This window comes from Equus asinus, chromosome 12 (genome assembly GCF_041296235.1).
Source record: "Equus asinus isolate D_3611 breed Donkey chromosome 12, EquAss-T2T_v2, whole genome shotgun sequence".
NCBI lineage: Eukaryota > Metazoa > Chordata > Mammalia > Perissodactyla > Equidae > Equus > Equus asinus.
The window spans coordinates 1,878,122-1,901,866 of record NC_091801.1 but is presented as its reverse complement, the minus strand read 5'-3'; the positions used below and the strand labels follow the sequence as shown (position 1 = coordinate 1,901,866).

The following is a 23,745-nucleotide window of genomic DNA, read 5'->3' as shown; positions in this document are numbered from 1 at the left end:
ATGAAAGTTTCACTTCTTCCTTTCCAATCTACCTAGTTTAAAGAGTCATTTTGGGGGAGAGACACGGCTATGTCTGGATTTTGAATCAAAAGCATCTATTCATTTTTTTTAAAAGCTATTTTATTGAGTTATAATTAACACAGTGAACTACACATAAAGTGTACATTTTGATACATTTGACAAGTGTGTACACCTGTAAAATTATCATTACAATCAAGATAATATACAAAATATGGATAACATTTCTGTTACCTTCCCAAAGTTTTCTCATTTACCTTTGAAATTTGAAATTTAATTTTTTTATTAGATACATTGCCATGCAAATTATCGCTTGCTTCTTGGGTGAGATTTTAGTAGTTTTAGTCTTTCAAGAAATCTATCCACTTGATCCAGTTGTCAAGTTTATTGGCACAAAGTTGCTCATAATATTCACTTGTTATTCTTTTAATATCCAAATAATCTGTAGAGATATCTCTGTCATTCCTGATGTTGGATTTATGTCTTCACTTTTTTATTCCTGCTCAGTATGGCTAGAGGTTTATCACAGTTATTGATCTCAAAGAACCAGCTTTTGATTTCATTATTTCATCGATTTCCTGGGTTTCCCCACTTCCTTGGTTTCTACTCTGATCTTTAATATTCCTTTTCTTCTGCTCAGTTTGGATTTAATTTCTTCTCTTTTTTTCCAGTTTTTAAGGTGGAAGCTAGAGTCATTGCTTCTAGTCCTTTCTAATATAGGCATTTAGTGGTATATTTCCTTGTAACTACTACTTTGGCTGCATCCTATCAATTTTAATATGTTGCATTTTCATTTTCATTTGGTTCAAAATACTTTCTAATTCTCTTTTGGATTTCTTTTTTGACCTATGGGTTATCTAGCGTGTTATTTAGTTTGCAAATGTATTTGGGAATTTTTCAGAGAACCTGCTCTTATTGACTTCTAACTTACTTCTATTGTGTTCTGAGGATATACATTTTATGATATGAATTCTTATAAATGTAACGAGACTCATTTCATGTGCAGAACATGATCTGTCTTGGTGAAAGTTCCACGTACAATTGAAAAGAATGTATATTATTCTCTTGTTGGGGGAAATGTTCTATAAATATCAGTTAATCAGGTTGTTCAGGGTTTCTATAGCCTTACTGATTTTCTGTATTTTTTTCTATCAGTTTTTGAAAGAGTGGTGTTGAAGTCTGCAACTATAATTGTACATTATCTATCCTTGAAGTTCCATTGGTATTTGCTCCTTTGCATGCCTAGTCATATTTGATTGGATGCCAGTCATTGTGATTTTTACCTCATTGGGTGCTGAATATTTTTGTATTATAATTTTGAGCTTTATTCCAGGATTAGTTAAGTTTATCGGAAACATGCTGATCTTTTCAAATTTTGATTTTAGGTTTTGTTAGGCAGGATCAGAATAGCATTTAGTCTAGTGCTCAATCTTTCCTAATACTAAAGCAAAACCCTCATGAATATTCTATCCTGTGTCCTATGAATTATAATGTTTTCACTCCGCCTTCTGGGAAAAGGAACTATTCCTAGACCTGGTGAGTTCCAGATATTGTTCCCTCTAATATTTTTAGGTAGTTTGTTTCTAAGCATGTGATAATTTATTCATACACAAATAGTGATTAATATTAACACTCTACAGGTACTCTGTGCAAATCTCTGGAGCTCTTTCTCTCTCTCTCTCTCTGCATTTTTCTCCTTTACAATAATTTTTTCTGAGAACTCTGGCTACCTTAACCTCCCCTGACTCTTCGATGTCTCTTCAGTTCTGGGAGACTGGGTTCCCCCTCCCCATGTTGCAGCATAGAAATTCCTTTCCTGTGTACAGTGGGGAAATCACAGGTCTTACCTTTATTTATATCTTGTTTCCAGGGATCACCGTTTTCCTTTACCTGATGTTCCATGTCTGTAAAACCATTATTTTATATATGTTGTCTCCTTTTTTAGTTGTTTCAGGCAGGAGAGTAAATCTAGTTCCTGTTAATTCATCTTACCTAGAAGATGCCCAGAGAATTTATTCTACTTAATTTTTTTTCCTGTAGTGATTTGGATTTGTTTATAATTAACTACCTACTTGATAGGCTCACTTGGTGTACCTCACTTTCCAGATCTAAAACTGCACCCTTGTGCATGCTGTTAAGCTTGTGTCTCCTGAAGACTTCCCCATCACAGTAAATGCCCCACCATACTTAGAACTTTATAAGTCAGGAAACTGGTGGTCTTCCAAGTACTTCTCTCTCTTCAACTACCAATCAAATCAAGAGCCCAGAACACTTTCTGACCAGTTCCAGTCCTAGCCATCGCCCTCTCTCCATATCCACTTCAACTCTCTCCAAAGTCAAAGAACAAACAAACAAAAAAGGCAAACAAAAAACGAGGAGGGATTCTGTTTAAAAAACATGTGTAAACTGCTGGGAAAAACTAAATAAAATCTGTCCTTTGAATTTCATTTTGATCAATGCCCTACTTTAAAGTTTTAAACCTATTTTAAACTTATTATAAATTTAGTTATTATTTTAAATTTATTAAAATAAATTCCTATTTTAAATTTGTTAGTGAAATATATAGTGTAAGTCATATTTCCAAAATGTTTTATGTGGTTTCTAATAAAGACATGTATATGACAATGTTGTTTTTCAAAGGGAAACAAGTAAGCAAAAGTTAGTTAGAAGTGGAAGAAAGATATACTAACCACCTGAGCCAACTTAGTTGGTGTGTCTTAGCATCAAATTTAGCTCAAAGATTTTTATGCATCACAGAGGAAATAGAAATGCATTATTATATCAGTTTAAAAAAATCAATTCATGTGTCAAACTTTTCCTGCCAAGAAGCAAATATTGAAGTACATAATTGACAATACCTTGCAATATTTTAGTTTTCCTTTTTCTTCAATGCTTAAGGGATTTTCTCTATATTATCATTTTTCTTATGAATCTTCAAAAAGGCAACATTTTTTATATTTAAAAATTTAAATATTTATATAGCTTATATTTCAATATCTATGGTATATGTGTATATATATCCCAGATATATATAGATTTAGATTAGATATGGACTTCAATATCTATAGATATATATCCATATGTCTACATATCTTCAGATATATGAATATTTCTGTAGATAGATGTGGAAATACAGCTATATAAATATTTTAATTATATGTATGTCTATAATTCTATCTATCCATTCATCCATCAGTCTGATACTTGTGACTATTTGTGGCTTCTCTAAGCACATATTTCCCCTCAAATTGTGGAAAATTTAGAACTAACTTAATAAAATTTAAATTTGTAGGTTTCCAAGGTCCTAACATTAGATGAGGATAGAGCATATCCCAAAGGATACGCTTAAAAGGGGAATTATAGGGTATTTCTTATATTTCATTTTTCCTGGCTAGCATTTTGACAGGAACTTAAATGTAGTCAGAAATTCTAGACATGAAACATAGATTATTTTGGAGTGGAAAAATTTCAAACTGGTGTTACCAGTCAGCCTGACAGAGGAAGTCCCTTCCGTTGTGATATTGATGATACTGGTGATACCAGCGTTACTCCTGTGAAAGGATGAATTACCTGCCTGACGTTGAATTGTACTGCCTTCTGCTTGACTCCTTAAGTTCCCTAAATATACTCCAAATGAATTTTAAAAACTTGGCCTGCTAATGAAATTGTTCATTATGCAATCTGCTGTCGTATCCTTCTAACTGATGCCGGTGCATTGGTCTTACAATACTCTAATCCATCCTCTCTGTGTAGCCCAAGTGAACTTCAAAACCGCAAACTGGCTCAGTTATTTTTCTTAATACAGCCCTTGGACGACTTTGCCTTTCCTTATGACAGAGTCTAGAATTGTTCACAAGATTTGCAATGCCCTCTGGGATTCACCTTGCCTATCAGTTTGGCCTCACCACATCCAATTTCCTCACTGTCCTCTCTGTTCTGACCTCTTCGGGCTTTCTTCACCAAGTATTTCTTGAATACTTGACTCTGGACCTTTGGCCGTGAGATTCCTCATGCCCGCAACGCTGGCATCCTCCCTGCGTCATTGCCCAGCTGAATCTTCAGGTGTCAGCTTACATACCACCACCTCTGGGAAGCACTTCTGACCCTCACTAGTATGTCTGTTTATTACTTTCCGTGCAGCACAGTGCTCCACCGTTCAAAACACTTTCACAGACATAAGCTGTGTTTAATGTCGAACTTTCCTTCTGAATTTTCACATTTGTCTCTTCCTTTGTTGCATGCCAACATTTAGAATAGTACCTGAAAATTAACCATTGCACAAAACTATTTGCCGAAAAAATTAAGAAATGAATGGTCAGATAGTAGAGGCTCTTTTTCAGCTGACCTCAAAACTCCAAAATGTGGGTAGAAGCTATTGCTTGCCTTCTGAAGCTAACATGTAGTTATTATATCCTTTTGAACACAGAAAAGCGAAATAGGGGGGTTAAGAATAATTAAGATTTCCAACAAAATTGCCTGTCAGTTTCTCTTATGGAGAAGTCTGTCTCCTCAGTTTGTGTCTTGGAAGCAGCTCTTCAAATGTCTAAGCACAAAAGATGTAGAAAACCTTAAATAAAAGTTCTAAACATCTGTGTATTTCAGTAATCCATGATGATCTTGCTTGCTGCTGCTGAGTGTGTTCTTGAAGCGAGATTACAGGCAACTTTTGAAGTATTTTGTATGCTTAATACAAGTATTACTTATGCCCTTTTGGAGTGGCTGGTGTTTACCACTGAGTCTGTGAAAGATGCCGAGGAATTGCTTTTTGATGAGGTGCTTTTCTGGAGGATTCTCAGAATTCTTAAGTTTGGTGTTGGAATCACAAATACATACATAAATCAAGCTATTTGAAACTTATTTTATGACCCCTTCTTATAAAAAAAAATCCAATTAGCAGCCTGGTTTATTATCTTCTTCAATCCTGTACTTGTGACATGACAGGAAATCTGCTATTTTACTCTGGTGAAGTAAATGTTTCACAACATGTCTTTTAATTTCTCTCCCTCCACAAGTAAAAGCCTAACCATCCTCCCCAAACGAGAGAGAGACATTTAAAACAATAATTTATTTTCTAATCACGCAGAGTTTATTTCTTTTTAAACTTGGAATGAAGAGTTCAAGTTGCCATCACTCATCTTTCCATTTTGACTGTGTGTAGGAATAGCAAAAAGAACCCAAATCGTGCCGTGACTCTCATGCCTGCACTCCATGAATGACCAAACCCAATTTCTGGAAAAACTGATAGTAATCAACATTCGTCATATGAATTTGGGTGATCAGATAAAATCAATTGTTATTCTGTTCATTCATGCTTGACTGATTAGGCAATTTAAATGAGAAAGCAGACTAAAGGTGAAGAGCATATTAGTAACTAGTGATTCAAGAAAAACTCAAGTACAGACTAGATTCAAGACAAATAATTTCATACTGGGCAACTTGAAAACATATGAGGAAAATGGATAAATAAATGACATCTGGGGGAAAAAATCATATTTTTTTAACTGTTTCAAATAATTTTGTAACTCATACATGCTGCTTTTAAAGCCATTAAGGAGACCCAAAGTATGTGTGTGTGTGTCCTTTCATTAAAGTGATCTTTTTAGCTGGATTTTTCGATCCCACTAATCTGAGGATCACAGAACATTGGATCAGATGTTACATACCTGCTAAAACCCAGGAATGTTGGCTGTGCCATTTCTGAAAGTGTTTGTGCATCCCCCCATCAGAAGGCTGTCAAATTACAGAAAGTTTTTGAGATCCTTGAGGAACTCTGGGTCTGGGTGTACAGGGTACATGTTCCAGGGACAGATGGAAGCGGATGGAACAGACTCCCGTGTATTCTGCCCCCAGCTAATGATCCACACCCTCATTTCTACCATTTTCTTCCAAATCGTCAACCTGAGCCAGTTCCTCCAGGGCGTCTGATTCAGGCTCAAAATTTTACTTTGCTCTGTGTTCTTCACTTCGTGGTTTTTTCTACCTCTTTTCACCCCAGATCCACAGCCTTCAGTTTTTAATCCAGCCTGATTACTGATTCTGTTTTCTTCTGTTTTTTTTTTTTTTTTTTGCTTAACAACTGGACCTTAAATCAGAGGCAGATTTACCCTGAAGGTGATCAAGCTTAAACTTCAGGCCTGTCATTTGATTTGCTTGACCCTGGGAGAGGCTCTAGAAATGCATCCACACGCTCAGACATTTCTGTAAAATTTGCAGAAGTAAGCTATTTTAACTGTAATTGCTTGTTTTCCCATCGTCTGCCAACCTTTTTTTCTTACTCTCCACTTTCATGGTACTTGGCATTGGAGTGGCTTCAGGCATCTTGAGGGTCCAGTTTGGGGAAAAATTGAGTTGGAGGTACATTTCGTTTTGGTCTAGTGGGATGCGATTTTTGGTTCTCGTTCATTGCCACATGTGCAGGTCATTGCTAGCCGTGCTCGAGTATGAAGGGCTGTCGGCAGTAACCCTACCACACACTGAGTGGACTCAACAGCATCTTGGCATGAAGAACCAGGACCAGAGCTCTCATTACTGTGTACACCCATTCTTTGGAACCTGGTACCAGAAACACACAGGCAGTGGAGTGGCACATGCTTTGAAATGTGTGGGGAGAGAAGTGAATCTGTGGAAAAGCTTTTCAAGTCTTACAGCCCGTACATGAAAGAAATGTGACTATAGATTTTCCAAAATTTGACAGGAATCCTAAAGATTTATATGTTACTAATAAGCAGTTGTGAAGTTAAAAGAAATATTTCTAAATTATTAAAAACAATTTTAGAAATCCTACTAACCAAGCTCGAGAAAAGACTCTATTCTTCTAATAAAAATGATACAAAATTGTTGTTATACCAAGAGATAAAAATGAGTAAGAAATGCAGTAAAAATTTTAGAAAAATAAATGTAATAGAAGTATTTAGGCAAATAATTAATAAAAGTAATATTTTTCTGGATTTGGTGATATTTTAAAATCATCAAGCTTTTAAAAATTTGTAATTTGTTGTGCTTTCTTCTCTTTCTAAATAAATATTCACATTTGTACGAATTTTTTTAAATTTAAAATTGTGTGTTCTTTTATATTTATTTTATCTGTCAGACTCAACAAAACCTGGAACAACGCCTGACATAACTCAGCCAAACAACTCAAAATAAATGAAATCCACTGTAATGAAGATTTGACTTAGTATGGTGACTAAGTGGATGGGAACCTAGTTTTGGGAGTGAGGCTGCCTCAGATAAAATCCTGGCTCCATAATTTATTATCCATGTGACCTTGGGCAAGTTACTTTATATATCTAAGCCTCAACTTTCTTATATTAAAAGGAAGAGATTGGATTAGAAAAATGTAATTCCTTATAATTGTATAATATAGAGAAAATAAAATATAATGGGAAATCAACTCATTAGAATAGTAGGATATCCATGTTGAAAGGAACCTCAGATCTCCTGTAATTTTCTGTCAGCCCTGTGGATCGAATCCTCATGGCTCCTGCAGGTGTATGTGTCAGGGAGAAATGGGTCTAATATGGAAACTGACCTATCCTCCCATTCCTTAAATTAGTGCAGTTCTGATTTATTGACTTTATTCATGTATACTCTATGTAAGGTTTAGTCAACAAAGTGCTCTGTGACTGTGTGTGTAAGTGTGTGTTTGAACACCACTGCTCTTGTCCAATCCCTATATAAAGAAGCATGTCAGGGCCGGCCCAGTGGCGGAGTGGTTAAGTTCGCATGTTCTACTTCGGTGGCCCGGGGTTCACCAGTTCGGATCCCAGATGCAGACATAGCACCGCTTGGCACACCATGCTGTGTTAGGCGTCCCACGTATAAAGTAGAGGAAGATGGGCACAGATGTTAGCTCAGGGCCAGTCTTCCTCAGCAAAAAGAGGAGAATTGGCAGCAGATGCTAGCTCAGGGCTAATCTTCCTCAAAAATACCCCAAATAAATAAAAATGAAAAAAAGAATCGTGATAGCATTAGTGAAAATACTTAAAATTGAAAACAAATGGTAATCTCTTCTCTTTCTGACCTGAATCTTATATGTACAAATTATAAGATATAATTTAAAGGCAAACAAAATAAAAACTGACCCAACACATTCTGCTGTCTAGATCAGAGATTAAACATGCAGTGAAAATCAGAAATCAATAAGCAACGGGTGGAGAAACACAAGCTTCCCCCCAATTCTCAGGGATATGAGAGGAATTATCAAATTTCCTGCAGCACAGGAGACGGCCTCATGCTCATTTCTATCTGGTTGGTTATTTTTAACCATCATTAAAAGAAAGTACGAACTCAAACCGCAGAAGGGCTTTGAGAAGCTTCTAACACTTTTGTGTACGCCTCCCCAAGCATCTGTTTTATTGTTTTTAATATTTTAATTGTACTTTTAAATTGGAAAAAAATGGCCCCTTTATAATGTCTACTCAAATTGCCAGACAGAATAATCTTAATCCTTCTTTAATTTGTCAGCTTTTCAAATATGTGACTCAGCTCTCTCCCCAGATTTCTTCACTTCCAATTAAAAGTTGATTGTTTTGTGACAGGACCTAGAGTTATTTTCTTTGATGTTTATAAGTCATTGAGAAGTAAAAATTAAACAGCTTCTCTGAAGTTTGCTTTCATTTTTAGAAACTGTCTTGCACCTTCTGGCAAATCTTCCTGAATGAAATCTTTCTTGCAATCAGAATTACTCCTGTTTTCTTTTGTTTTCTTTTCCCTTTTCTGATTTAACTGCAAAAGAATAGGAAGCTGTCTCAACAGGATTTCTCATACCTAGATGGTCAGATACTCCTTCCAATTAAACACCCGAGGCATTTTAAATTAAGTGTAAAAAATTAAATATTAACACAGAGAACACTCAGCTCTTTGCCAAGATATACTCGACAATTTGGAATGAGAATTTAATGAAATAAAACAAACCTGATAATTATTGTTTCGTGTCTGGCCTAGTACATAGTTCTTTTCTTGTAACTGATGAGGAAAGCAGGTGATGGAGATTACTGAAGACATAAATTGAGACTTTAAAATCAGTTACTTAATGGAAACAATCTTAGAGAAAGTAGCCATTTCTGAATCAAGTCATGGTTCACAAAACTGAGTGTCTGAAGTGAATATTTTAATTAGGCATTTTTCATTGTAAAAACAGATTGTTAAGATTTCCTCATAGTCTTGCCCCTTGAATAAGTATTTCTGATGTATTTGTGATTATGCAACGTTTGCCTAATAACATGTCACCGATATTGTAGGGTTATGTTTTTATGTAGAATTCTGCATTATGTGCCTGATTCTGTAACAAGCTAAATAATATCATCTAGAGAAAGATGTGGTCAAACACTTTAAACATTACTCTATTATTGAATACTTAGCTTCAATTTTTAATATTCTGACTAAGGATATCGTGTGTATCTTTCTATACATAATATTTGGCCCTATTTTAAGCAGGAAACTTTCTGGGTTTTCTTTCTATTACTTGGTTTATTAATTTATCCTGAAAGTCTGGAATTACTCTATTTAAATTCAGGGATTTTGTCTGTGTTTGTGTGTGTGTGAGTATTTGTGTTAGCAACATAATTTGTTCTTCACTCAGCAATTTTTTGTACTTTGATTTCTTTTTTTAATAATTATTAGCTTTGTGTCCTTGAGGAAATTAACCTATTTGATCGTCAGCTTAAATATTGCTTCTTATAGGATATTTCACCACTCCTTTCTCCCCTTATCTGTACCTGAGTGTTCTGATTTACTATTGTTTTATTGGCAAATATCATACTGAAGCTTAATGGCTTTGTTTATGTGTTCTGTAATATAAGTCAATTATATTGCTTCAATAAAATTTTTAGCACATGCAGACCAAGTGTTCCTCTAGCCACTGCCACAAAGACACAGTCAATCCCCTTATAGACTTATGCCCCTTCTTGGGGAGAAGAATTGTGAGTGGAGAAACTGGAAGACTAAGCACTTTTACTAGAAAGTCTAAATTCTCTAAGAAAGGCCTTGTAGACCAGCCAGCATAGGAAGCTAAACTTTGTGTGACCTCAACATTTAAGTTGAACGGAGACTGTTTCTATGAGAAGACACATGATACTGTTAAGAGACAAGCACAAGGATTTTTTTGTTTTGTTTTGTTTTACTCTTCAACCTGGTAGATTAGTAGCTATCAGAAAGATTAGATCAATTGAAGAAAAATACAGAAGCTCCATTTCCTTTGCACATCTGAATAAATGTGAGTAAATTATATTAGGAGTACAGAGGCATTAAGAGTAGAGCCCTAACCCGTATCCCATGGTCTCAGAGATGGTCACCGAAGCAAACTCTCTCCTTACCAGCAATAAGTGTGAAGAATCAGCTGAGAATGAAAGTCAACAGGTTTACAGAGCTTTACAAAATATTGATCACGTGCACCTATAGCTTGCAACATTTAGGAATTCAGTGTGTGCCAGCATGCATGCCAATGGCTGTACATGGTAGTTACAACTCAGCAGATGCCAATGAACATAGATGCTGATGATCAGAAGCCAGATACCTCCTTGTCAAGACTCTTTATAAGCTCCTAGGTTTGAGAGGATCTCTAGGAGAGAGAAGAATAGAAAGGAAAGTCTTGAAATTATTTTGTTTCCAACTGAAATGCTTCCAAATACTTGGAATATACTAAGATTATGATTTTTTGTCATTAGCTGGAATTGGGGCTAGAAATAGAGATAAAGGTGAGTAAATGAAAATACACAGGAAATAACTTTTTTTTAACACCGTGGTATGTAGTCTGTTAATTCATAATGAGGATAATGATAATAATGACACTATTAAAAAAACAACTCCTTACTATGAATAATAGTCTGGGCATTATAGTTTTTGGAACACCTCTCAATGTATGAAGTTTTACTTTTTGTTAATCTAATTTCTTTCACTGCAGCTTGTCTATATCAAGAGTAGGCCAGAAAGCTCTCTTCAGGGAGTGAGTATGATTCATGTAAAAGATGTTCCTGCCAAATAATAAAGGTAGAGATTGAGAGAGGAGGGAAGAAAGAGAGGTAAAGGAAGAGAAGTGAAGGAGGGCCGGGTGAAGCCAAGTATTCAGACCTGAATGCCTTGATTTACCCTCCTGAGGATGCTAAACACAGAGGTGTATGTTAGAATCAATTGAAGAGTTTTAGGGTAATTTCAGAACTGTGGAAAGTGCTGATTATTTGACAGGGTGTAGCCTGGGAAACCCTTAAGACAAGTGCCCAAATGGGGCAGCACAAGCAAGGTAGAAATGGTGGTAATAGGAGGATAGATGGTGTGAGTGCGTGACCACCCTTTCTGTTTCTTCATGGTCCAAGTATGATATTCCCAATATTTGAAAGTTAGGTGCCCATGTAGGAAAGGCAGAAGGAAGCAGAAAAATAGGAATTTATCAGGAATAGGATTTCTAGAGCAAGATTAGGTTAGTTGTAGGAAATAACGTTTTACATGTTTAGTTAGAATATGTAAGTTACAAGCCCATTCATTTATCAAACTGATAAAGAGCAATAATTTTCAAGTGACTTCCAGACTCTTAAACATTATCCCTTTTAATCTCTTCTGTTACTCAGTAGCGTTATTTCCCAAATATTTTTGATTGTCCCACCCCCAGGGGTCACATGTGATTCCCTAACCCCTTGTTCATTAGGTGCTTGAAATCTTTGTTGACCTTGAGCTGTGGGAGGAAATTATGGGTGTTGCTATAGATCAGAGGATTTAAGACTCAATGCGGAGGGCAGGACTTCCAAAATGGCAGAGTGAGGACCTCTGTATATCTGCTCCTTCATAAATACAATGAAATAGTGGCAAAAGTTGTCAAGATAAATTTTTTCAGAGCTCTGAAAATTAATCAAATGCTTGCAACAATATTCAGAGAGTTTTTTAAAGAAAAATGGCAGAAACTTGGTAGGAAGAGAAGGGTTTATGTCTTTTTTTCTTGACGTATTTTAATCCCTGTTTTTCCAATTCTGTGGCAGTCTTGCAAAACAGCAGCTATACAGCCACTGGAGGAGCAGACTGATTAGCAACTCCTCGAAAACCCCACTCCCAGAGCTTTGCCTCAATGTGATTTGTCTGGCAGCTCCCTGGAAGACCCCAGTCACAAGGCATTGTTATTTGACAAGGAGGAAAAGAAAATTTATTTCCAGAGTTGTCATATTAAATTATCTAAAATGTTTAGTTTTCAACAAAAATTATGAGACATGCAAAGAAACAAAAAGGTGTGTCCCATGTGTAGAAAAAAGCAGTCAACAGCAAACAACGTCCTGAAAGAATTCAAACATTGGACTTCATAGACCAAGATTTTAAATCAATTATTATGATTAGGTTCAAAGAAATAAAGGAAAATATGTCTAAACAATTAAAGGAAAGCCTAACGACACACAGCCAGAGCATCAGCAAAAGTTGGGGAACTCACTGGTTCAGGCATTTAAGCTCATCTCTGAACAATTATTAGAAGACTACTAAGTGAAATAAACAATGTTGATCTTAAACAAATAGATAGTCAGTTACTTTTTGCAGGAAAAATGGATTTATTTGGGATCAGCAAAGAATTGCAATTCAGGGTCTGCAACCATAGTGAGCCACATGCAAGTCCCCAGCAGCAAGGGGAGGAGAAATTCTTTTATAGAGGGGAAAGGGAAGTGGAAGTGTCCACTGCAGGAGGCTGGGAGTTCAAAGTGTAGTGGCTTCTCATTGGCCGAGTTCAGTCTCTCAGTGGCTGAGCTTCTTCTGGACAAGAAGAAGTCGTCTTTCTTCTTGTCGGGTTCTGCTGTTGACAGAAGGCATGAGAGCTGCTTCTTTTGGCTTCTCAACTCTACTTTAATGAGGTTTCTGTTTATTAATATCCACAGCAGAGACTTAGGTAGCTGCACACTATAGGGAATACAGGATTTATAGAATTCAAGGAAAGTATGATAATGAAATCTCATCATATAGATAATATCAATAGAGATATAAACTGTAAAAAAAAGAAAGCCAAATAGACATTCTGGTGTTGGGAATTACAATAACTGAAATAGAAAATTCACTATGTGGGTTCAACAACAGACTCAATCTGGCAGAAGGAAGGCTCAGCAAACTTGAAGTTACATCAGTTAAGATTATGCAGTCAGAGGAGAAGAATGAAAAAGAATGAAAGATATGAAAAGAGCCTCGGAGACCTGTGGGACACCGTCAGGAATAACGGAATCAACATAATGGGAATTCTAGGAGGAGGGGCGAGGAGAGAGAAAAGGGGCAGAGAATATTTTAAGAAAAAATGACCAAAAACTTCCCAATTTGATAAAAAATGTTAATCTACTCATCCATCCTGCAGGGGTGCCTACATTTCATAGGTGTTTGGTGATTGTGACATCACAGACCTGAGCACATGTGGTTTGGACCCACACTCTGTGCAGCAGAAGGCAATGGAAAACCACTGCTGTCCTTTCCTTTTTTTATCCATCTCTTTCTTTTAAAGTTTTTTTGCTTTTTAACTTGAAAACCCTATGATGAGACAGTCCAAAATGAAATATGAGATAGTGTTGGAAGATAAGACTCCCAGGTTGGAAGGCACTCAAGCAGTTCTTGGGGAAGAGCAGAGAACAAGTGCAATTAGCATTGTTGCTAATGATGCAATTAGACTAAAGCTAGAATGACAACTGGCGGCTGCAGCGCACAAAGGTGAAAGGAAAGTCAATGCTGTGCCACACACACAACTGGAACATGGAACTGAGAAGCATGAACCAAGGCAGACTCAAAATTGTAAAGCAAGAAGTGGAATATGTAAACATTGCAATGCTTGGTGTTTGTGAACTAAAATGGACTGGAATGGACACTTTCAGTCCAATGACTATAAAGTGTTCTACTCTGGAAATGACAGACTCAGAAGAAACAGAGTGGCTCTAATGCTGAAGCAGGATGCAGCAGACACAGTTAGGGGCTCTGCTGCAAGGTCTGACTGAATAATAACAATCAGACTTCTAGGAAAATCTACTAACATAACCATCATCCAAGTCTATGCTCCAACTACAGATGCTGAAGAAAATGACATTGAAAGTTTTTACGCAAATATCCAAGAAGAAATTGATCATACATCAAAACAAGACATGCTGATAATTACAGGTGACTGGTATGCAAAAGTAGGAAATAAAGCAACATTGAATGTCATCAGAAAATTTGGACTAGAGGTCAGAAATGAAGCAAGAGACCAACTCGAGGATTTCTGAGAAGCCAACAATCTGTCCATAGCAAATACATACTTCAAGGAACCGAACAGACAACTGTCTACGTGGACATCACCAGATGGACAAAATAGAAATCAAATAGACAATGTAATTGGAAGCAGGAGATGGAGAAGCTATATTCTCTCTGCCAAAACAAGACCAGGAGCAGATTGTGGAACTGACCACGAATGGTTCAGATCAAATATCAGAGTAGAGCTGAAGAAGAGACTGAAAGAGTCCCAATGCTAAAACATAGTATAAGCAGCATTCCCAATGAACTTAAAGTACAGATAAAAAAGAGATTTGCATTGTTAAACTTAATTGACTGAGAACCGCAGGAACTGTGGACTGAAACTAGGATATTATTAAGGAAGAATGCGAAAAGATGATGCCTGAAGTAAAAAGAGAAGAAAAATCAAGACGGATGCCAGAAGGAACACTAAGAATTGGCAAGCACAGGCAAGAAGCAAAAGCGAAAGATGACCGAGTGGGTTAGAATACTGAACGCAGTTTTCCAGCGACTAATACACAGAGACAAAGAGGACTATTGTAATGGCCCATGCAAAGGGATAGAAGAAAACAACAAAAAACGAAGAACAAGAGGTCTCTTCCAGAGGATTCAAGAAATCCAAGGGAAATTTAAACCTAGATTAGGAATGCTGAAGGGCCAACAGGGAAGCACATTATCTGATCAGGAGAAAGTAAAGGGAAAGTAGAGACAGTACACTGAAGACCTATGCAGAACAGACTCAAGGATGGCAGCTGCCTTTGAAGAAGATCTCTATGAGGAAGAACCCGTAATTCTGGAAAGTGAAGGGAAAGCTGCCCTGAAAGCACTGGGAAGAAATACATCATCATAGGTAGATGGGATACGGATAGAATTATTTCAAGCCACAGGAGCTGAATCTGTCAAAATCCTAACAAGAATATGCCAACGAATATGGAAAACAAAACAATGGCCTACAGACTGGAAACGATATACATCCCAATCTCCAAGGAAGGAGATGCCAAAGAGTGCAGTAACTACAGGACCATTGCTCTCAAGTCCCATACAAGTAAAGTGATGCTCATGGTGCTGCAGCAAAGGCCTTTTCCTCATATGGAGCAAGGAATGCCTGATATCCAAGATGGACTTTGAAAGGGAGAGGCACATGAGATCTAATTGCGATTATTTATTGGCTACTGGAGTGATCCAGAGAATCTCAGAAGAAGGTTAGTCTATGTGTTATAAATAACAGTAAAGCCTTTGACTGTGTGGATCATAAAAAGTTGTGGGCTGCTCTGAGAGAAATAGGCACGCTCAGCACTTGACTGTCCTGATGTGTGACCTGTATTGTGGACAAGAAGCCACTTCAGGACAGAAAATGTACAGAAAGAATGGTTTCCTGTAGATGAAGGTGTCAGACAAGGTGCATTTTATCCCCCTACCTCTTTATTCTGTGTGCAGAGCATATCACGTGAAAAACTGGGCTAGATTCAGATGAAGGAGGAATGAAAACTGGAGGAAGAAATATCCACAATCTAAGATATGCTGATGACACCCTCTCACTGGCAGAAAGCAGCAATGGCTTGAAATGATGTCCGACAAAAGTGAAAGAAGAAAGTGCCAAAGCAGCACCACATTTGAACATCAAGAGAAAACATCATGACTATAGAAGAAATACACATCTTTAACACAATGAAGACGTTGAAATTGTTAAAAATTTTGTCTCCTTTGTTCAGTCATCAGTTTAAATGGAGACTGCAGCAAAGAACTCAAGAGAAGTCTGAGACTCAGAAGGGCAGCAATGAAAGAATTAGGAAAGAGCATCAAGTGTAAGGAAGTGTCATTAGAGACCAAGGCCAAGATTATCTCCACCATCGTATTCCAGTTACTATGTACAGGTGTGAAAGCTGGACAGTGAAGAAGGCTGACGTGGAAAAATGGATTCATTTGAAACATGGTGTTGGAGGAGAGCTCTACGGACGCCCTGGACTTCCAGAAAGATGAACAAGTGGGTCCTGGAGCAAACTAAGTCTGATTATTGCTGGATGGAAAAATGATAAAACCGAGGCTGTCCTACTTTGTGCACATCATGAGAAGGCACAATTCCTTGGGGAATACAATAATGCTGGGAAAAGTAGAAGGCAGCAGGAAGAGAGGATGCCCAAATAAGAGATGGATTGACTCCACACAGGAAGCCATAGGCATGAGTCTACAGAAGCTGAGCAGGGCTATGAGGACAGGACATTGTGGACAGCATTCATTTATAGGGTGGCCAGGAGTTGGAGCTGACTTGACGGCAGGTAACAGCAGTGACAACTCATCTACACTGGTAAAGGTTGACTGTTGTGTTCATCTAATGACATGAGTGTCTAGAAAAAATGTGCTGTCTTCCTTTGCTGTCACACACAATACCTCTAATAGCAGATGTGTGTTTCAGGAGCTCTGTGCCAGGAACTGGAGGTAGACCAATATAGATATAGATCTTTCTCAATTTACGATGAGGTTACATCCCTATAAACCCATCGTAAGTTGAAAATATTAAGTTGAAACACACCTAATCTACTGAACATCGTAGATTAGCCTCATCTACCTTAAATGTTCTCAGAACACTTACATTAGCCTACAGTTGGGCAAAATCGTCTAATCCAAAGCCCATTTTATAATAAAGTTTTGAATATCTAATGAAATTAAGTACTGTACTGAAAGGGAAAAACAGAACATCGTCTGGGTACAGAATGGATGTAAGTGTATTTGTTGTTTACCTTCATAATGGTGGTGCCTGATGGGGAGCTGTGGCTCAGTGCCGCAGCCCAGCATTATGGGAGAACGCCATATCGCCTATTGCTGGCCAGGGAAAAGATCAAAATTCAAAATTCAAAGTGTGGTTTCTACTGAATGCGTATCACTTTCACACCATGGTAAAGTCAAAAAGTCTTAAGTCAAACCATCATAAGTTGCAGATCATCTGTATTATCTATTATTTCCCAGTAGGCTTCAGATATGTAACACAGCAACTGACTGAACTCTGGAGAGCAAGAGATAAATCCATAACTTTAGATGGGGTTTTTACTGAGACAGCTAAGAAATATATAGACCAAATAGATAAGATATGAGGAGAGACATAGAGGACCAGAATAACAGAGAGTAATAGGTTATAGCATAGTGTAGGGATGAAATCAGGAGCTCAGGAGAGCTGGGCCAGAGAGCTGAGCAGCTGGTGGTCAGAGTTGCTGATTAAAGCAAAACCAAATGGAAGTAACAGAGAAGGCTTTAATCACTTACTGTGGTGGAAGAAGTGAGAATCTGAAAGAGGAGAAAGCGTCAGCCTCCCTGTCCCATTTCCCCTCCGTGGAAGGGCGCATCAGCCAAGAGTCCGGTGGATCAGCTCAGACGCAGGCTTGTCTCATTGTTGAGAGAGTCCTGAACAAAAGTCTCCTGCGGTTTTATGGGCCTGGGAGCTGGGATGAGGGCAAGGAGAAAGGGCTAGGAGTGGAAAGATGCTGAGTGCTGAGTCAGAGTGGGGAAAGGTGGCTTCTAGGCTCTCCAATGAGGAGACCTCCAAGTGGAGGAGCTCAGACTAGGACTAGGAATGCAGACATGCATAGGAGCATGGCTGGCCCAGGCGCCCGAGTCCTTAACTGCAGCCCCTTCTAGAGACCGCAATGCATTGGCTGTGCACCATCTATTGTAGGAAGGGCGACGTTCTCCCAGGAGGCCTACCAGGCAAAGCCTTGGTAGTTGCTCTGGTCAAGCCTGAACAAATCACACTTTTTTGGCCAGGAGCTGAATTCTCAAACATGTAATCAAGGGCCAAACTGCCAGGGTCCTCACCACTGCCACTTAGCTCTGCCACCGACCGAAATTCATGGGATCGTAAACCAGTTATTTAACAATTCTGTGCATTGGTTTTCCTATTTTTTAAATGGGAATAAGTTTGTTATAAGAAAGTGTATTATATATTTTATCTATACAAACAGTATCTGGCACATAGTAAGTGCTATAATTATGATAGCACTTGTTTATATGTATATATAGACACAAACAGCTTGCTCTCTCTATATGTATATACATGATGTACTTACATATTTTTACATGTATTTTACATATATTTTATATATATTACATATATATGATTTTATACCTAAATGATAAGCATATGCATTCTTTTCATATTCAAATTGAATATTTAAAGTTTGACCATAAAATAGGCCATGCTTTACTTTTGTCACTGTTCACTTCGTATTGACGAGAGCTCAGTCACACGGCCACAACAGGGGTGTCTTGGAAATGTATTCGAACCATGTGTCCAGAAATAAGTGAAATTAATTTTCGATAGAACAGCTAAAGTCTGTTCTATAGTTTGCCTCTTTCTGGTTACCATCTACCTGTGCATATCCGTTTCCAACTCGTATAATATACTCGCTCTCTCACCAAAAGACAAAATCTAAAATTTCACCCATTACTGCTTCTCAAAGTCCTGGATCTTGGAGAAAATACCCTCCTCTCCTTCAGGAATAAGTATTACTCCTCCTGGTCTGCTAACATAAAAACCGGGTAGATAAATTATCTGTCGCTATCCTTGTACACAATGTACAATGGTGGAGACACGCATTGGCTATCTACCACAAAAACCCACATTCAGAAAAAGGAAGACATGGAAACACTGTAATCGTTGATTCCTTGCAACAATGTTAATTTGCTGGGCTGATGGGGTTAGAAGTTTTTAAAATTAGATTCTGGATCTGTTTTTTGAGAGAATCTCTCCTGCTTCCACCATCTGAGAGTTTTTCTCTTGTCTCTTGTCCCCATAGACAAACCTCGTCAGAGCATTGGAGAATATGCTCCCTTGAAGACTGAGGAATGTGGCACAATTTCTTTTGGTTGAAAGTTCAATAAATTAAAGTTTTATTAGGCCATAATATTGGATTCTAGGGGCATACAAATCATTCAAAAACATATCAGGTTTCTAACCTATTTGTCTTCAATATCTCCCACATTCCAGAAACCAAAGCCAAGGCCTGAGGGTCTTCTGAAACAATAGGCTGGGCTGGGAAGGCCAAACTTTTAATTAAACCTTTGCCATAAGGTTGTGCCTATATTTAATTGAGAAAACCTGATAGACCTTTGACCGTCAAGTCCTTTTCATTCCGCTCTTGCTGTAGGGGATCGAGAAGCACTTGGCTTATACACTCATGCCCCACATTTCTGGATCCTCTCGGTTCCTTTTCATTTATGCTTGAAAACTCATCTATTTTAGCCAGCTATTCATACATTGCTATAAACAAGTCACACTGATCACACAGAGCCTGAGACCTTTCTGGCTGTTTCCCACTTTCTACGAAGCAGCGGGTTTCCTGGGCACTTGGTCTGCCTTCCAAATTACTGTAGGCAACTAAAATATCAAATGTTTTTCCACGAAAAAAAAGTTTCTCCATTTTCAGTCTGTGATATTATTTCCTTGCCATCTCCTTTTTGGTTGCTAAATGAATGACACATATTTTAGGTTTTGGTTATGACACCATCCCATTTCTGAATATTAATTCTTTTTTATTGTATCTGAAGTACATACACATTTTAAATGATGTTAAGCAGGTAGCCTGCTTTCTGAAGACTATTTCTTAAAGCTATCTACTAAACTAGTGATTTTCCAACTTCTTTTTTTGCTACAACCCACAATGAAAACAAAATTTATATTGTCATCCAGTAAACATGCACACAAACACATGCATACCAGATGGGCCAACAGGGATGTCTAAACTAGGATGCTTCTAGCAAACCTGCATATCTGAATACTGCAAATTCCCTTTCTGCTGCTAGACCGATTTTTCAAAAGAGATTTATAAAAACTGCTTGAAAAATACTAAGCATTTAGCAATGGTATGACAGCTAGTTTAGTCCTTTGAGATCCTAAAATCTCAAAAGGTGAATTCTGTATATTAATTATGGTATTATATTTATTAAATAGTGACCTTATGATTAAAAGTGAATAATAAATATCATCCATCACATGATAACTAAGTTTTATTTAAAGTTACATATGCATCTTTTCACGTAAAATTTATATCCTTAAACATTACTTTACAGTTTCAATTGATCCAACTTTAACAGTACTTAGAAGGATCAAGAATAAACAGTGGGTAAAACATCAACCATTTTGCTATCCAAAAGAGGTCTTCATTATTATAATTACCAATAAAAAATGATACAGGCTTACTATTGAAGCACTGGTTTCTATAAAAAGAAGTTAAAGGCACTATGGGAGTTGCCTGCTGGCGTAGTGGTTAGGTTTGCGTGCTCCACTTGGTGGCCTGTGGTGTGGGTTCGGATCCTCGGCACAGACCTACACACTGCTCATTAAGCCATGCTGTGGCAGCATTCCACATACAAAATAGAGGAAGATGGGCACAAATCTTAGCTCAGGGACAATATTCTCAAGCAAAAAGAGAAGATTGGCACAGATGTTAGCTCAGGGTCAATCTTCCTCACCAAATAAAAAGAAAAGAAAAGAAAAGAAAAGAAAAAAGGGACTATGTAATTTCCTAAAGCTTAAAGGTTCACAGAGGTGCAACTTAATGTGGAAGGAGAGCAAATTCTAAAGTTGACTATTAAGATGAAATAGAATATTATCACAGCATCCTTAAGCAACTCTTAAAGGGAAATTCAAATTTGGAAGCTCAAAAAGAAAGGATATTTTGGTTTATTTGTTTCTCTGTACTTATGCCATGGTCTTTCAATATGCAATCTTTTTTTTTTTAAGGCCTGTTCACAGGACACCGTCTGAACACAACACGGTGTGGAGGACGCTGAGAACGATTCCCAATTTAACGTCTCAGCTAAGTGATGAGCATCTGAAAATACTTAGTAAGAATATCATTTCCGAAACCTGGGTAAAAGGCAGCACAGGTAACAGGCTGAGAAGGAGGGAAATATTCAAGATCAAATGCACGTCACTATTTTGAGTTCTCTATCATCATGATATTCATAATTTCACTTGACATGTTAAAAAGGTACTACTGGATGTATTTCATTTGTAAGGTCGTAAGTATTGAAATGGATAACATTTCACATTTTAGTACTTAGGTTTTAAAGGTACACCCTTGTGTTTCTCCACCTTGAGCCTGAATGAGAATCTACTAGGGGACTCATTGAAACATATTGCTGTGTTCGCCCCTAAAGTTTCTGGTTCAGCAGGTCTGCATGGGGCTTAATTTGCATTTCTTATAATATTCTAGGTGATACTGCCAGTCTGGGGACTGACTGTACTTTGAAAACTACTCATTGACTTACACATTTAATAACAATCTGGCATTGGTTTTCATAGTTAAGACAGCAAGTGGTCAAAGTGATTATTTGATCCAGGTACTGATCTAGATATTGGAAGCAAACCTTTCCAGACGGACTTTAGTTTCCCAATTTTAATTTCAAGTCCCTTTACCAATGACATATTGGGTATATGATTAGAAGTATTTTATATTTTAATTTTTTGGGGGGAGTATACAAATAAGCAAGCACAGAGTCACAGCCCCCCCAAACCAACAGAGTTCAACATCACTTTTTGCATTTATCAAGTACCTACTAGAAAAGAGGGACCAAATTTATTTAATACATTCTTAGTGTTAGGGATATCCCTTATTTATTCCTCACAGTAACAAATAATACTAGATATTATTATTATTATTCTCTACAGTTGAGGACCCTAAGGCACAAAATATTGTGTAGCGTATTTCTTAGAATTAAATTTCAAACAAGCTTTAGCCTTAATGTATAAAGTGCATGTCAGGATCATGATATTTAAAATCTAACTGGAATTTTGGAGAACACGTGTCTATTGAAAACATTTACATATTTTGAGAGTTTTCCTCCAATGGTCCTCTCTCATAATTAGTTTCATTTAATCTGACATCAAACAATGAAAATTAAATCATAGGAGTTTTGCAGAGGATAAAATGATTTTAAAGGGAAAGAAAGAACAAACTTTCAGCATTGCTTTCCCATTGGCTTGGGATAGTAATTAAAACATTAATTTGTTTTGTCATAAATCCCTGAAATTATATTTATTATGGTAAAAAATATGGAAACAACTGAAATGTGCTTTAATAGAAGAGTACACATACACTGTGATATGTCTGTTCCATGGAATTCTAGGCAGTGGTTAAAAGGAATGAGGTAAATCTATACATATTGATGTGAAAACTTATTAAAGGCAGTAAAGAAAAATAAGACAAGTGAGGAATTATATAAATACTATGATCAATTGATCATATTTTCATAAATACTTCAGATTTATAACTCAGAAATTATATATACTTATGTGTGCGCATATATGAAAAATATATAGTAAAAAGTATGTAAGAGCAGATCCAGAAGGACATTCCAAAAATACAAAAATTTGAGGCCAGCCCCATGGCCTAGTTGTTAAGTTCGGTACTCTCCACTTCCACGGCCTGGGTTCAGTTCCCGGGTGTGGACCTACACCACTCGCCAGCCATGCTGTGGCCATGACCCACACACGAAATAGAGGCAGACAGGCACTGATGTTAGCTCAGGGTGGATCTTCCTCAGGAAAAAGAAAAAAAAAATAGGTAGCTCTAAAATTGTTTCCTTAGCAGAGGGGCAGTGAAGGGGAGCAATTCTTTCTTCTACATGTATTTGTGTTGAATTTTCCACAATAAATGTGTGTTCATGTGTTAGTGTTTGTAACCACATATTTATTTTTTTAAAGCTTTTAAAATTACAATTAGAAGCAAATATTGTATTCTGATGGTATCAATAACTCAGGTGATTATTAAAATATGAACTTTCATTCTTTGACAAATATCAACTTTAATTTCTTTATATTAAATAAGCTATTCCAACTCACACTTGAATGGGGCATACTCTCAAACACTTTAAAAACATTTAGAAGTCTCTGTTTACATCTACCTGTGTTAAAGTCCTTCTTTTGAATTTGTAAGACATCTAATTCTGACAGCTCAGATCTGGTTCACTATCAAAGCAGTCAACTCATTAAACATCTGACCTTTGTAAATCTCTTTGTTCTTAAGAAACAAGCCCAACCGCCGTGGTTCTCTCTCCGTGTTCTTCATTCCTGTGTGCCTTTCCCTCCCTCCGCTGTTGGTTGAAGTGCCCCCAGGTGCCCCTCATCACCAGGCTGCTGACTTTCAATCTGCTGCTGGGGCTTCCCTTTCTCGCCTGCGATCCCACACAGCTGCGTGCACCTTCTGGTCTCTCTTCTGGCCCAAGGTTCTTTGGAGCTTCGTTATTTAAGGCAATTCCCTAACCTTACCATTACTCACTCAGCCTTCACTCATTCGGTTTTCTGAAACAATAAAATATTAACAGGGATAACAATATTATGATTTTAAGAACTGAATAACACATAGGCATATCTCTAGTTTAAGTGAGTATGGTACTAAAACATGATTACTATATTAATACTATATTATTTATTTACTATATTAAGATTACTATATAAAGGATTACTTATATTACTATAATAAAAATACTATATATAATATGTATTACATATAGTAATCTCTTTCT

At 37.2% G+C, this 23,745-nt stretch overlaps 1 protein-coding gene across 1 annotated transcript in view; it reads left to right on the top strand.

Annotated features, from left to right (window-relative positions):
• The window catches only part of CNBD1 (cyclic nucleotide binding domain containing 1), a 391,920-nt gene that overhangs the window by 191,898 nt on the left and 176,277 nt on the right, over positions 1 to 23,745 (top strand). Inside the window, exon 6 of the mRNA XM_070480954.1 lies at positions 20,960 to 21,105. Within this exon, the coding sequence (XP_070337055.1) occupies positions 20,960 to 21,105 (146 nt within the window). The remainder of the gene's footprint in view (positions 1 to 20,959; positions 21,106 to 23,745) is intronic.